Source organism: Nycticebus coucang, chromosome 10 (genome assembly GCF_027406575.1).
Source record: "Nycticebus coucang isolate mNycCou1 chromosome 10, mNycCou1.pri, whole genome shotgun sequence".
NCBI lineage: Eukaryota > Metazoa > Chordata > Mammalia > Primates > Lorisidae > Nycticebus > Nycticebus coucang.
The window spans coordinates 6,583,016-6,598,562 of NC_069789.1; the positions used below are offsets into that span (position 1 = coordinate 6,583,016).

Sequence of the window (15,547 nt, forward strand, 5' to 3'; positions counted from 1 at the left end):
CCCAGCGGAGGGTCCAGGACCGGGCGCCCCTCCCCGCCGCGCCGGCCGAGCGCTCGCGGGCCCCGCGGGCCGGGCAGGGGCGGCGCGGGCGGGGCGGCCGCACTCTCGCCGCCCCGGGGTGTGGTTCCGGCGGCCCGGCCGGGCGGGGCGGCGGGTTTAAGGCGCCGCCGGCCGGCCCGGGCTCATTTGCGCTCCCGCCGACGCCGACGCCGCCGCGCCCCGCGATGGAGCGGCCGCCGCTGCGCACCCTGCTGCTGGGCGCCGCCGGGCTGCTGCTCCTGCTGCTGCCCCTCTCCTCTTCCTCCTCTTCCGACGCGTGCGGGCCCTGCGAGCCGGCCGCCTGCCCGCCCCTGCCCCCGCGGGGCTGCCCGCTGGGCGAGACGCGCGACGCGTGCGGCTGCTGCCCGGTGTGCGCGCGCGGCGAGGGCGAGCCGTGCGGGGGCGGCGGCGCCGGCAGGGGGCACTGCGCGCCGGGCATGGAGTGCGTGAAGAGCCGCAAGAGGCGGAAGGGCAAAGCCGGGGCGGCGGCCGGCGGCCCCGCGGGGAGCGGCGTGTGCGTGTGCAAGAGCCGCTACCCGGTGTGCGGCAGCGACGGCACCACCTACCCCAGCGGGTGCCAGCTGCGCGCCGCCAGCCTGAGGGCCGAGAGCCGCGGGGAGAAGGCCGTCACCCAGGTCAGCAAGGGCACCTGCGAGCAAGGTGGGCACCAGCGCTTCCCCGCCGTCCCGGGACTCCGCGCGGGCCGCCCGTCTCCTTTGGGGTGATCTTACTTTGAGAATTCCGTGCGTGCGCGAAGAAAGTGAGAACTCGCAGGGCCGGGTGTATATATAGCAAAGATTTTCTGAGCTCTCAGCTTCCCCATCCCGAAAGCTCACCAACTCCCGCTAACAGCTGGCAAGTGATTGGCGAGAGCTGGGAGCCCGGAGGTGTCACTTTCTGTCATTCATTCTGGGCGCCTTGTGTGTAGAGGGGGTGACGTAGAGCGACCGGGAAAAGGAGTTTAACAATGAAATGCAAAATCAGGACTTTCAGAGAAAAGTTCTTTGTCCCACTTTCACTGGCTCAAGTTGTAAGATTTCTCAAATATCAGATCTCGTGATTTCTTAATATTAAAGAAAATAATCCACTTACTATTCTCAGACAGTAATCTAGCGAATTATCTCTGGGCAAAATAAAATACAAACTCTTTGAAGAATGTTTTCACGATGCAGTTTGTGTTATGAACCTTATTACCATTTTTTTTCTTAAGCGCTCCTGGTTTGGTTTGGTTGTTGTTGGTTTTTTCTTGCATAATTCGTCCCCGGGATGCACTGTTCAGCAGGAACGCCTTTGATGTTACTTTAATCGTTTATTTTATTCCAAACAAGTCCAAGCTTGCCGTAAATGAAACAGGAAAATAAATAAAGTCTGGACTTGGAAAAAAAAATTAACTCTAATGCCTGAAGTAACATTTTCCATCAGCAGTAGTTTCAAGGGAAAGTTAGAAGTTTGGTGTTGGCCGCTCCTCTCTCGGTCCCAGCCAAGGTAGAAAAAGAGAGAAGAGACAGTTGTACCAGTGGACAGCCGCTGTTGCTTCTTGAACACAATTTGGACTTTCTCCAGAATTTCCAAATAATAGTTTTTTCCTTAGAACTTTTCCCAGAAATCCATATGCTAATAGGTTATGTCAACAATTTCAAAGGTCATTTTTGAAAGCCCTAAAGTATTTAACTTCCTGTTAGCTATTTATAGTCTCCTCACTGTAAACTCAGAAAATTATAAGCTAAATGATCTGTATATATTTTGAACAGAAATAGTCAGTTTGTTCCTTTGGATCTCATTTGTCAGTCACATTATGAAAAGGGAAATGTGCCTTGTTTAATAATTCATTCCAGGTTTGGTGCCTGAAGCTCAGTGGTTAGGGCACCGGCCATATATACCGGGGCTGGTAGGTTCGAACCCAGCCCGGGCCTGCTAAACAACAATGACAACTACAACAAAAAAATAGCTGGGTGTTGTGGTGGGCGCCCTGCAGTCCCAGCTACAAGGGAGGCTGAGGCAAGAGAATCCCTTAAGCCCAAGAAGTTTGAGGTTGCTGTGAGCTATGATGCCACAGCACTCTACCCGGGGTGAAATAATGAGACTCTGTCTCCAAAAAAAGAAAAAGTCTCGGTGTGTGACACACCTTTGGGGGGAAAGACACAGTTAGAAAAAGGACTTTATCTAACAAATACGATCAGTGTAACCTGGTTTCTTCTTACCCTCAATGAATCCCCAACAATAAAAAAATAAAAATTCATTCCAAATATTGAGATTTTCACATGAACATTTCAATGGGGAATCCCCCCGCTCCTTCAAAAGGACAGGCACTTGCCTTATCCAAGCGGGTTAGAGCCTTCGAGCGAGTATTGTCATTTTCTAGCCGGTAGCTAATTCTATCCCTTTTTCTCTTCTGCTACTTGTATGTCTAAACAGGCACACAGTACAATTAGAAAATATTGAGACTGAGAGCCATTGTACGATCTGTTTCCCAATCTCGTTATCACATACGCCCTTCCCCTCAGCACCTCACCAGACTGCAACCCCCTTGAGTACAGGCCTGGCTTTTCTTTATGTCTGGGAACATGTTAGGAAAAAATAGCATCTAAAACTGGAAACCTTGACATAAATTAGCCTTTGCTTACCAGCCTAAATTAAGAGATACGGAGTCCGATGCCTGAGACCATTTGTAGGAGAAAGTCAAAAGAGAGCAGAAGTAAATGTGAGGTCCTTCCAGCAGCGACAAACAGGGTGAAAATCGGGTCCTCGGATGTATTCCTCCGGACTCCTGGATATGATTTGACAGTTACAGAAGCCAACTGGACAGAGTGCCATTTTCTTCTGTACCATTTAATATGGGGGCTTAGCAAAGACTAGGAATGGTAGCCAGGTGCGATGGCTCACTTCTGCTCTCTGGGAGGCTGAGGCAGGAGGATCCCTTGAGCTCAGGTGTTCGAGACCAGCCTGAGCAAGAGCGAGACCCTGTCTCTACTAAAAAGAAAAAATCAGGCATTGGGGCAGATGCCTATAGTCCCAGCTACTCAGAAGGCTAAGGCAGAAGGATCACTTGAGCCCTGGAGTTGGAGGTTGCAGCGAGCTATGATGACACCACTGCACTCTAGCACTGGCAACAGAATGGGACTCTGTCTCAAAAATATATGTATATAAGAATTGCATTTCCTATGTTCCTCCAGCTGTTTCTATACTCAGAAGAAACTTGACTTATGCTTCAGTGTAACTTGAGTATTGAGGGGGAGGAGGCATTGGGCGTTCAGCCTGCCTTCTCTTGTGTTGGTCCCACTTACCAGGTGTGTGTTGAGCCATGGGTCCTGCCAGCACCACGCTGGGTGCCGTCTACCCAGGGATGCAGAAACCAGACCTGGGGCTCTAATTGAGAGAGTATCCGCACAGGTTCCAAACTCACCTCATGGAGCATGTTCCCTGGAGTTCTGGAGCCACTCCAAATCTTCCCCTTCTTCTTTGAGATCACAGCTTACCCACGTTCTGGGGAGAGTGTTGGTCTGCTTGTTTTGTGTGCCTCTGTGACAGGAGACGAAGTCGTCCATGTGATTATCTGTCTAAACAGTCATCAGCGAATGATCTCAAGTCTTGGAATTGTCCTCGTGAGTTTAGTGCGAGTAGATCTTATTGAGGTACCTGAAGTCAAGGATAATGGTGAGAGGGAGTTATTCAACCACTCAGTTTAGTAAAACGAATTGGATGAAGGGCAGCTGAGATGTATAATAAAATGTCACCATTGGAAGAGAACATAGTGCTTCTTTATTCCAATTCTTGGTTATACCTTCTTTTTTTTTTTTTTGAGACAGAATATCAAGCTGTCGCTCTGCGTTCAGTGCTGTAGTGTCATAGCTCACAGCAGCCTCCAACTCTTGGGCTCAAGTGACCCTCTTGCCTCAGTTTTTTTTCTATTTTGAGTAGAGCCCGGGCTTCTGTTGATGGTCCTTTAAGTCTGAGCTCCTTGGCAATCCATCTCAGCCGCTTTACTTCTATTGGAGACCATCTCCTCTTCTCCCTCAGAATTAATTGTTACTAGTGGAATCAGAATGTCATTCTCAAGGCCTCCCTTCTTGGTACCTTTAAACTACACAGCAGGGCATACGAGGGTCTTCACAACAGAGCTCCATGCTGTTATTCTGACCTCTTCACTCAACCTCCGTGTGTGCTCCAGTCACAGTGTCTGCTGTTCACATGTCAGCATGTATTTCTTCAGGCCTCCGTGCCTTTGCCAATGGCTTCTGCTTGGATTCGGGCCCCACCTCCACAGGCACCACAATCACACCCTCCCTCACTTACCTTTTCCACCCTTGAACTCTTTCTCAGCCTTCAAGAGTCAGCTGTGTCCCTTTCTCTGTGATGTATCCTGACTCTCCCCCATGCCAGACTCTACCTTCTCCCAGGGATCTGTGTATGCATATAGCCCTCGTCGTTGCAAATGTCCTGTGCTTATGTGTACAAAAAGCATTATAGCAAAGAAGTTAAGATGGTGTTTTTCAACCTTTATTATCTCACGGCACACTTGAATCTATAGGTAAACTTCCACGGCACACTTAGATTAAGTTGGTTAAAAAAGAGTAAAATAAGAGTATAGTTTCTGTGCTTTAAACTTCTTTTGAAAATAATATAATTAATGATCTTTAACATTTTTCTTGGCCACTCTGGGAGGTCAAAGAGGGTAGATCACTTGAGTTCATGAGATCAAGACCAGCCTGAGCAAGAGCAAGACCCTATCTCTAAAAAATTGCTAGGCGTTGTGGTGGGTGCCTGAAGTCCCAGCTACTTGGGAGGCTGAGGTAAGAGGATCACTTGGGTCCAAGAGTTTGAGGTTGATGAATACTTGAAAATTGCTGAGAGTAAATTTTAAGTATTCTAACCACACACACACACAAAAAAGACAAAACCACGCGTTTGAAGTAATGCCTATGTAAAATAACCTCATTTAGCCATTCCACAACGTATGCATATATTAAAACATCATGTTGTACACCACCACTATACACAATTTACATGTATCACTTTAAAAAAAAAAACTTTTTAAAAAAGGACATGAGCACAGCGTTGTCAGCAGAAGAGTCCATGAGATTGCTTCCCAGGGCCCGTGAACGGAGGTGGCAACTGGCCACATAAAAGCCCAGTGATTCTTGAAGCCTTGTGGCCTGTTAAAGAGTTGAGACACCATGAAGTTGGTTCTACCATCCAGACATGTTTTTTTCCATCTGCGTCATCTGCAGTTTCTTTCCTCAGTGTTTTGTGGTTCTCCTTGTAGAGATCTTTCACCTCCTAGGTGAAGTATAGTCCTAGGTATTTTATTTTCTTTGTAGCTTTTGCAAATGGTACTGAGTCCTGGATTTGCTTCTCAGCTTGCTTGTTGCTGGTGTGTAGGAATGATACTGATTTCGCACAATGATTTTATAACCTGAGACTTTGCTGAATGTATTTATCCATTCCAACAGTCTCTTGGTGGAGTCTTTGGGTTTTCTAGATGTAAGATCCTACCGTTTACTGATTACTTTATGCAGTTTGAATCACTGCATTTTAGGAAAGATTTGAAAAAACCAAAGACACTTTAGAAAATAAAATGGGCACCTTGAAGAGGCGTCACAAGGATTTAAGTTTTTTAATAGCCAGGCGCTGTGGCAGGCTCCTGTAGTCCCAGCTGCTTGGGAGGCTGAGGTGGGAGGATCACTTAAGCCCAAAGAGTTTGAGGTAGCTGTGAGCTGTGACGCTCCAGTACTCTACAGAGGGCGACATAGTGAAACTCTGTCTCAAAAAAAAAAAAAAAAGATTCTTACGGACGGAAGTAATCCAAAGAACAAGCTAATGTTTCTTCATAGTTTGGGAATTTCATTAAACGGAAGGTGCCTGAACAACTGGCTTGCAGTTCTTCAGTAGATGGAGTTAAATAGCCACAGGGTACGTTTGGATTACACATCAGTCAGGAAAACCTTTCCAGGAAAAACAGTCCAGTGCTGTAACCTGTTCTCTTGGGATTCAAGAGAAGCTCTTAGGAAAGCTGAGAAACAGTGTGAGGGAGGAGGGGCACCCCCGGGGAGGATTCTGTAACTTTTAAACCTTTTACTTTGTGCAGCTCTGGGAAGAAACCGTGAGGCCCAGCAGGCATGGACTGACATCCTGAAATAGCATTTCCATCCTGTCCCTAGAGCCTGCCCTCCAGGCCCACTGTAGACTTGCCGTCTAGAAGAAACTGCCTTATAAGGCTCTCTTTCAGATAGTTGAATGACAAAATGCCCTTGGGTAGAGTCCAAGGCCAGCTAGCCTCCTTCTGAATTCCTCCCCACAGTGGATAAGATTATGGTGCTTCCTTTACCTCTGGCTACCCCACAAATGATCTGACCTCATCTGTGTTTTTAATTGTAAGACAAATAACATCTGTCTCAAAGGAAACCCTGATTGTTGTCAAAGGAACTTTTAAGCCAGGGAATATATGAAAGTACCTTTGCAATTTAAAAGTGGGAGCAGGTGTATGTAAAATAGCGTGCAGGCTTGTTTTAGGCTCTTTTAAAGATTTCCCAGTGAGCCCCTGACTCTGTGAGAAGGGGCGCAGGGGCTAGAAATGTCCAGGGAAAGCATCCCCAAGCCTCTTCTAAGTGGATTTTCCAGGTAAATCAAGACCACCCCTCTCCCTACGAGGCCTCTAAGGGGAAAAGTGGGGAGGTCAGAAGAAAAAAAGCCAGCTTGATAATGGGGGGGAGGGATGTTTGTTTTTTACTTAAAATTGATGCGTTAAGTAGTTGAACTCTATTTTATTATAAGTTGGAGTAATAGCAAAATAATGTGACCCCTTTGAAAAAGTTAATTTGTTGAATTGCCTTTATCATTTTACAAAGCAAAGCAGGATGAGGTTAGTTAGAAACAGCTCAAGCTGAACATAAGCCCTGCCCCCCTTAATGTCTCCACCAGGTGAGGGTGACAGGGATGACAGTGGTCTAGGAAGTCCAGGGAGGAGCTGCTCCTGGTTTCAAAAGCAGGCCGAAGTTGCCCAGAAGTTTTATATCTGGAAAATAAGAAAGGAATGGTTTAGACCAAGTGAAACATACCTAGGACCCATAGTTGACAAAGCCCTGTTCACATGGTTTGAAGTGCCTGAAAGTAAGAGAATTGACAAAGCCAAGGACAAGCCATCATGTTCAAAGTAGAGTCGGCTACTACGGAAAAGCATCACCCTCAAAACTTCAGCTTCATAGCTCAGTGCCTATAGCTCAGTGACTAGGGCACCGGAGCACATACACCGGAGCTGGCGGGTTCAAATCCAGCCCAGGCCTGCCAAACAATGACAAATACAACCAAAAAATAGCAAGGCATTGTGGCAGGTGCCTGTAGTTCCAGCTACTTGGGGGGCTGAGGCAAGAGAATCACTTAAACCCAAGAGTTTGAAGTTGCTGTGAGCTGTGATGCCATAGCACTCTACCGAGGGCGACAAAGTAAGACTCTGTCTCAAAAAAAAATAGCAAACTTCAGCATCATATACACAGGGTGTCCATAAAGTTCATGTGTGATTTTAAATAAGTGTGCAATTTATATATATTATTATATAATAAATGGAGGTAAAATTTATTCTACACACTTCTCAGGATTATTGAGAAGGTCAAATTTAAGCTGGGTGCAGTGGCTCATGCCTCTAATCTTAGCACTCTGGGAGCCTGAGGCCGGTAGACTGCTTGAGTTTAGGAGTTCCAGACTAGCCTGAGCAAAGGTGAGACCCTGTCTCTACTAAAGTAGAAAAACTAGCCGGGTGTTGTGGCAGGCACCTGTAGTCCCAGCTACTTGGGAGGCTGAGGCAAGAGGATCACTTAAGCCCAAGAATTTGAGGTTGCTGTGAGCTGTGACACCATGGCAGTTGACTCAGGGTGAGAGAGTGAAACTCTGTCTCAAAAAAAATGTTGAGAATAAAGAGAAGATCAAATTATAATAACAGATACGAATGCCCTGTATACACTGCACAGTACCAAGTGACTGTAAAGAATGTTACTGGCTGGGTGTGGCAGCTCATGCCTGTGACCCTAGCCACTGGGAGGCTGAGGCAGGTAGATTGTTTGAGTTCAGAAGTTCGAGAAAGAGCGAGACCTGGTCTCTACCAAAAATGGAAAAATTAGCCAGGCATTGTGAGGAAGTAGTCCCAGCTACTTGGGAGGCTGAGGCAAGACGATCGCTAGAAGTTTGAGGTTGCTATGAGCTATGATGATGCCACAGCACTCTACCCAGGATGACACAGTGAGACTGTTTCTCAAAAAAAAAAAAAAAAGATTATTACTAACTAGACATTAAATGTAAGGACTGTCTTCACATCATGTCTTGTGGTGAGTGATAATGTAACTGATGTTTGTGTTGTACTTGACGGTCTGCTAAGGGCTTCAGTGGATTTTCCTCATTTGCTACTCACAACAACCCTGGATAGTAAGGGGAATTATTATCCCAAATTCCAAATAAAGGCTCTGTAGGTCAGACATCTCACAGCTGGTAAGCAGACGTTCTGGTACTTACAGCTAGATATGTTTCTATAGCCTTGCTGTTCAAAATGTGGTGGATACTAATGTGCCTGATGCAATGGTACATTTCAAAACTATTAAGAAATGAGTATAATTGTGATGGACGTGTTACTTCATTCAATGTAAACATTTCCCATTGTATATCAAAGCAGTACCCTGAACCCCATAAATGCATCAATGTACGAAGTTATGATTTAATAAAAAATAATAAATAAATAAAAACAAAATGTGGTGGATAGATCCACAACATCAGCTGTCTGTGCTGGCTTCTTTTCTATAAATGTGAAATTATTTCCAAAAAAAAAGTTTAAAACAAAAGATTCAGAAGAGTCGAATCCTTGAGGGTGAAAAAGTTTTTGGAGGCCAGGTGTGGTGGCTCACACCTGTAATCCCAGCACTTTGGGAGGCCAAGGCAGATGGATTACCTGAGCTCAGGAGTTGGAGACCAGCCTGAGCAAGAGGGAGACCCTATCTCTAAAAAATAACCAGGCACTGTGGCTGGTTCCTGTAGTCCAGCTACTTAGGAGGCTGAGGCAAGAGGATCACGTGGGTCCAGGACTTTGAGCTGTGAGCTAGGACGCCACAGCACTCTACCGACAAAGTAAAACTCTGTCTCAAAAAAAAAAAAAGAAAAGAAAAAACGAAAAAGTTTTGGAATACCTTAATGAATTTATTTTGCTTGTATTTCCACTGTGTTAATTAACGAGGGATCCGTGACACAGTCGTGTGTCTATAAATAGATCTAGAAAAGCTCTTTCAATGAGCATAAAATACGACTAAGGTAGGATACTAACATTTATGTCAGTTTCATTGGCTTTTCAGGGCACACTTGGTAGGCCTTCTAGCAAATGTCATATTACATTCAATGAAGGATGGTATTTCTTAAATGCATGAATGTCTCCCAGGCTACTTGAACTGGTGTACAATTCAAGATCATACATTCAGACCCCTGAGACCAGTCTAACACCAGTCCTTCAGAGCCCGCCTGGAAATCGGAGGCCCTTCCGCTCAATTACAGTCTGGAGGGTCTTGAAAACTCAGAGTGCTGGGGCTGCTGGCATGAATGTTTGCCCAAGCAAGACCCCTTGGAGCATAACATTTGTGTGTGCTGTTTGATCATTTTCCAGGCCTTTCTGGTGACTCTGGGTAGGGTAGTAGAGAAAAACCACAAAGACAACTGTCAACAAGCTCAAGAATTCACTGGCACTTGAGGGTTTAACCCTGAGTGTTTATTAACCTTGATTCCTGACCCCAGCCCTGTTCTACCATCAGTTTTCCCAGCTTGAATAATATTTACCCCACATCTAAACTGTGGTTCCTCATCAGGCTACTGTTTTAGGAACTGAAGCATATATTTTTGTCAGCCAGGTGACAACTTGAAGAAGGAAAATTCAAGCAGGGGTTTGAGAAATTAATTAAGCATAGTCCATTTTGACTTTCTGGGTGGGGGGGAAGAGTGCTTTTCTTATAAGACCAGAGGCAGCTGACTCTTTATCACCCTGTTCTTTTCATGTTGTTTTGCTTGAAGAAGGGATGTCTCCAGCTTCTACAGAGGCTTGTCTTTTTCCCTGAGTGAGAAAGGTTCAAAGGCATTTCATTTACATCATGGAAGAATAGCAGGCCAGCCGGCAAGTCGGCAAGTTGTTGAATTGGAGAAGCTTTAGATCTGACATCTGTTCTGCTTTTTTTCTGGCACGACCCCAAGCAAGGAAGGGAAAAAAAAAATTATCAAGAAAAAGATCTCCTGGAACCTTCAGGAGGTTTTGAAAGAGACCACACAGAAAGGAGGCTTCAGGAATTTGTCAGAGTAGCCCAAGCCTGCAGGGTGTAAAGGATGCTCCGGCCCTGTGGGAGCTTTCAGAACTTTCTGCTCGGGGAACAGAAAGCCGAAAGTGAATCTCAACAGCAGCTGCAGCAATCACAGTGTCCCCCTGCTTTCTGAACGAGCCCCCTCAGGAAGCCACAGAGCACTTGATGGAGGCTGAAATGCTTACGCAGCAGCATTCTGCGTCAGAGAAGGCGCAGCCGGGATCCATGCTGCGTGGATGCTTGTTAAAGATGCCCAGCCCAGCAGGAGGGCAGGCTGGGGCGGAGATCACGACGCTGCTGATGTTCGACAGGCCAGGGCTTCCGAGCCAGAGGCCCCTCTCTGCTCAGGTGCGTCTGAGATCAGAGCCTCTGCGCAGGAAGCAGAAGTGGATCTGACTTAGCTCTTCCTGCACCATGCGAGACTTTGGTTCACTTGATGATAACTGTCAGGGCAGGGCAGGGCAGGGCGGCCTGTTCTGGACCCAGTGGTGATGGGGAAAGTAAGAGGCCCATCTCTCACCCCTGCTCCTGATGAACTCTCATCTGAGGCCACCTTTTCTTTCACCCACTCTGCCTGTCCTATTATTCCATGCTGCCTCTTTTTACTGTCCGACAGAGCTCAAAGAAATGTGGTTTGCTTTCTGCACACACCCCCAACCCTGTCTTAGTTACAGAGTACCAAATAGTAGCTTGGTTAAGTGCTGAGTCCTGCTCACTCTGTTGCCCCACACTCCCTCTCCAGACTCAAGAGCCACCCCTGACATTGTCCCCAAACCCAGAACAGGCAGACACTTGGCCTGCCGCCTCCAAAAGGCAGTCAACTAGGCTCGCACCATCCAGCAGAGAAACTCAGCTCTTCTTTTCTTGACGTTCCCTTGGGGTGAAGATTTTTGAGATGTCTTAGGACCCTAATGAACTCCATACATCAGCCCCAAGCGTTTTGCCCTTCTCAGAACAAGGTCAAGAGTAAACAAGGTAGTCACAATCCCTGACTATGAATGAGCTTGGTCTCCAAGGCTGACTCCAGCCCGGTCCCTATCAGTTGCCTTCAGCTCTTTATGCTGGGTCACCCAGCCGCCAAGAGTAACTGATGTATGGCAGGAAACACAGCAGAGTGGTTAAGAAGGTGACCTTTGCAGTCAAATCCCCCTCTGCCATTTCACTGTTATGTAATGCTAACCTCCTTCATTTATCATTTTCTTATCTACAGAACAGATACAATAACAATAATTTTTGTTGGCTCAGCACCTGTAGCTCAGCGGCCAAGGCACCAGCCACATACTCCGGAGCTGGCAGGTTCAAATCCAGCCTGGGCTTCCCAAACAACAATGACAACTACAATCAAAAAGTAGCCGGGCGTTGTGGCGGGCGCCTGTAGTCCCAGCTACTTGGGAGGCTGAGGCAAGAGAATCACTTAAGCCCAAGAGTTTGAGGTTGCTGTGCGCTGTGACGCCACAGCACTCTACAGAGAGTGACATAGTGAAACTCTGTTTCAAAAAACAAAACAACAACAACGAAAAAAAAACAATAATTTTTATTGAATGGTTCCTGAAAGAAAAAAAAGTTTGAACTATTGGCTCCAAAGAGGCATGTAAATCAGAGTCACAGAGCTTGGCAGAAAAAAAGAGAATAATTAGGCCCATTAGGTTGACACTGGGTATTCTCTTTGGCTTTTAGAGTCTTGGAGAAAACAATAGAGTCCAGCTGGATTTGTGTGTCTCCTCTTTGGCTTTGTGTGTAACCTCAGCTTAGCAGGAACTCATTTAAAAGTCAAAACTTTCAGGTAGCGCCTGTGGCTCAAGGAGTAGGGTGCCGGCCCCATATACCGGAGGTGGCGGGTTCAAACCCAGCCCCAGCCAAAAAAAAGTCAAAACTTTCCATGATAACCAAGGTGTATTTAAGCTTAGGAAGGTGCCCACATAGGTTGGTTCTTTCTGTCTATCTGAGAGGTGATCATATTCACCTCCCAGTATGGGGTGGAGAGGGGTTCAGTAAGCTGGGTAACTTGTCAGATCCACCAGCATCAGTAGTTTTGAGTGAAACTGGCAGAACGTTGGGACTGTCACCTCCCCATGTACCACCCACTCCATCACCTTCCAAAGCAGCTGCCTTCCTCTGTAACTGCACATCTGACTCCCCGGGGGACCTTTACCAAATGCTGACGCCAGAGTTCCACTCCAAGATTCTGATTTAATTGGTTTGGATGTGACCTGGGCAGCAGAACTTTTTAAAACTTTCCAGATGATATGATGCCCAGCTCTAGTTCAGAACCATTGTTCTAAAAAGAGTTCAAGTCACTTCAAGGATGCCTTCTTCCCTTGGGATAATCGTAATAACAATGGGCCGATTTTTGATTAGTTTATCCAGCTTCTGCTATTTTGCAACAGGAGGACTTTACAGAATATCTAGTGCACCGTGGGAAGTAGGAGACGTAGAAAGTCACTCAGTACACGCTTCTGTCCTTGGCTGTGTCAGTGATCTTTTCTGAAAATGGAAATATGTCAGTATTGTTGGGATTTTTTTTTTTTTAATTTAGGTACGGGGCCAGGCACAGTGGCTCACACCTATAATCCTAGCATTCTGGGAGGCAGAGACAGGTGGATTGCTTGAGCTCAGGAGTTCCAGACCAGCTGGAGTAAGAGTGAGACCACATCTCTACTAAAAATAGAAAAACTAGCCAGGTGCTGTCCTGGGCACCTATAGTCCCATCTACTCAGGAGGCTGAAGCAAAGGGATTGCTTGAGCCCAAGAGGTTGAGGTTGCTGTGAGCTGTGATGCCACAGCACTCTTCTCAGGATGACAGAGTGAGACTGTCTCAAAAAACAAACAAAAGTTTGGGTATCACAATACATTAAGAAAAATATTCACCTAAAGCTATATGAGCCAATCTTTCAATTACTTACCCAGAACGTACATTCCACGAGCCCAGGGCCTTTCATCTGTTTTGTTCACTGTTGAATCCCCAGTGTCTAAAGAGCCCTTGGGATGTGGCAGTTACTCAAAACGTACTTGCTGAATAAATGAATGAGTGATTTAAGATGGACTTATTGTGTGGCCTGTTGGAAAGGTGGTCCTTCACACTGATGGAAGCCCACCCCTCTCTATCACCCCTCTGGAATCTTTACTAGAGGGAGGTGGCTCTCCTCAGCTGATAGGTCCCTCAGTTGAGAGTAGAATCCCCTGTACTTGGGCAAGACTGTCCTGCTTGGCATCTTTTCCCAACAGCACTTGTACTTACTTTGTACTATAATTCCTTACTAACTTGGCTCTGTTCAGACCAGCCTGAAAAAGAGGGAGACCCTGTCTATAGTAAAAATAGAAAAGTTAGCTGATTGTGGTGATGAGCACTTATCGTCCCAGCTACTTGGGAGGCTGAGGCAAGAGGATTGCTTGAGCCCAGGAGTTTGAGGTTGAGGTTGCTGTGAGTTGTGCTGACACGGCACTCTGCCCAGGGTGACAGAGTGAGACTCCGTCTCCAAAAAAGAAAGAAAAAAGATGATCTGGTTCTTCACTGTTACTAGAAGTGAAAAATTACAATAAATCCTCATCACTCGGGCAGCACCTGTGGCTCAAAGGAGTAGGGCACTGGCCCCTTGCGCTGGAGGTGGCGGGTTCAAACCCAGCCCTGGCCAAAAACTGCAAAAAAAAAAAAAAGAAAGAAAAAATCCTTATCACTCACATCCAGTGGCTGCTTTTTATAAACGCTGTGCTAGGGCCCATAAGGAAATTACCCCATGAGAGAGGCACTACAGTGTGTCCCAAAAGTCTCCCTGAAAATCAAAACTACCTGGGAACAATGGCAAATGACCACTAAATATACCTACATTTACAAAATATTCATTATAAAATTTTGCAAAGGGGCGGCCAACACGTAGAGGCTAGTTTGTACATATTTTATAAAATTTTGTGTTGGATCTTTTATAAATAAAGGTACACTTAGCTACAATTTCCCATTTTCCCTGTCTATGGAAACTTCAGGAGCAACTTTTGAGCCACGCTGTGCAAAGCTGTGGTCCATCCTGGTGGTTTGTAAATAGTGGGAAGGCAGAAAAGGCAGTTAGACTCAAAACAGGGGAGCTGCTGTATAAGAGAAGTCAGTAGCAACACCTAGGAGGGAAGTCTGCACACACACCCCTCAACCCTTTGCTTTTTTTTTTTTTTTGTGGTTTTTGGCCGGGGCTGGGTTTGAACCCGCCACCTCCGGCATATGGGACCGGCGCCCTACTCACTAAGCCACAGGTGCCGCCCCCAACCCTTTGCTTTTAATCATCGGAAGCATATTTTTCATGTAATTTCTACTGGAAGGTAAATAAATGAACAAAGGTATATTGAGATGTGTGGCTTACGAATGCATTATAATCTGAATGTAGACTCTGTGACCTTATGAACAGTGATTAGACGTGTAGTATGTAAATGAATTAGTTATTACTTCACCCAAAGTGACATTCTAGAATGGAGAAGAGTGAACCTTACCTTTGCTCAGAATTGAGCTAAGGAGAGAATATCGATCCAAAGACTCTTAAAGATTGTGTTTAAATCTCTTAGAAAAAGGAGTGTGCAGGAAGTTCACTTCACTTCACCTAGTTCCCTGGCAAATGTATAAAAACCAAATTTTAAATAGGTGCAATGACCCGTGAGATGATGAGGATACTGTTTTTCAGTATCCCATACTGTCTTCAATAGTTCATTATCAGACGTTTCGCTTTTTGGGCCAGGCACAGTGGCTCACATGTGTAATCCCAGCACTTGGGGAGGCTGAGCTGGGAGGATCACTCAAGGTCAGAAGTTTGAGACCAGCCTGAGCAAAATAGCAAGAGCCCATCTCTACAAAAAAAAAAAAAGAAAAGAAAGAAAGAAAAATTAGCCGTGTGTGGTGGCAGGCATCTGTAGTCTCAGCTACCCAGGAGGCTGGGGCAGGGCAAGCCCAGGAGTTAAGAGGTCGCAGTGAGCTATGATGCCATTGGACTCTAGCTGGAGTGATGGAGTAAAACTGTGTGTCTCTCTCTCTAAAAAAAAAAAAAAAAGGGTGGCGCCTGTGGCTCAAGGAGTAGGGTGCCGGTCCCATATGCCAGAGGTGACAGGTTCAAACCTAGTCCTGGCCAAAAACCAAAAAGAAAAAAAAAGTTTAGCTTTTATGGACAAACCAGAATGGATTTTAAATTCTAGACTGCACGTATCCTCATTAATTAATTTCA

General features: G+C 46.1%; 1 protein-coding gene and 1 long non-coding RNA gene across 2 annotated transcripts in view; both read left to right on the forward strand.

Moving 5' to 3' along the window:
- LOC128597184 (uncharacterized) overlaps positions 1 to 15,547 on the forward strand; it is a 116,943-nt gene that overhangs the window by 44,424 nt on the left and 56,972 nt on the right. The window lies entirely within an intron of this gene.
- IGFBP7 (insulin like growth factor binding protein 7) overlaps positions 83 to 15,547 on the forward strand; it is a 72,437-nt gene continuing 56,972 nt past the window's right edge. The window contains exon 1 of the mRNA XM_053607351.1: positions 83 to 699. Coding sequence (XP_053463326.1) covers positions 225 to 699 — 475 coding nt within the window. The 5' untranslated portion in view covers positions 83 to 224. The remainder of the gene's footprint in view (positions 700 to 15,547) is intronic.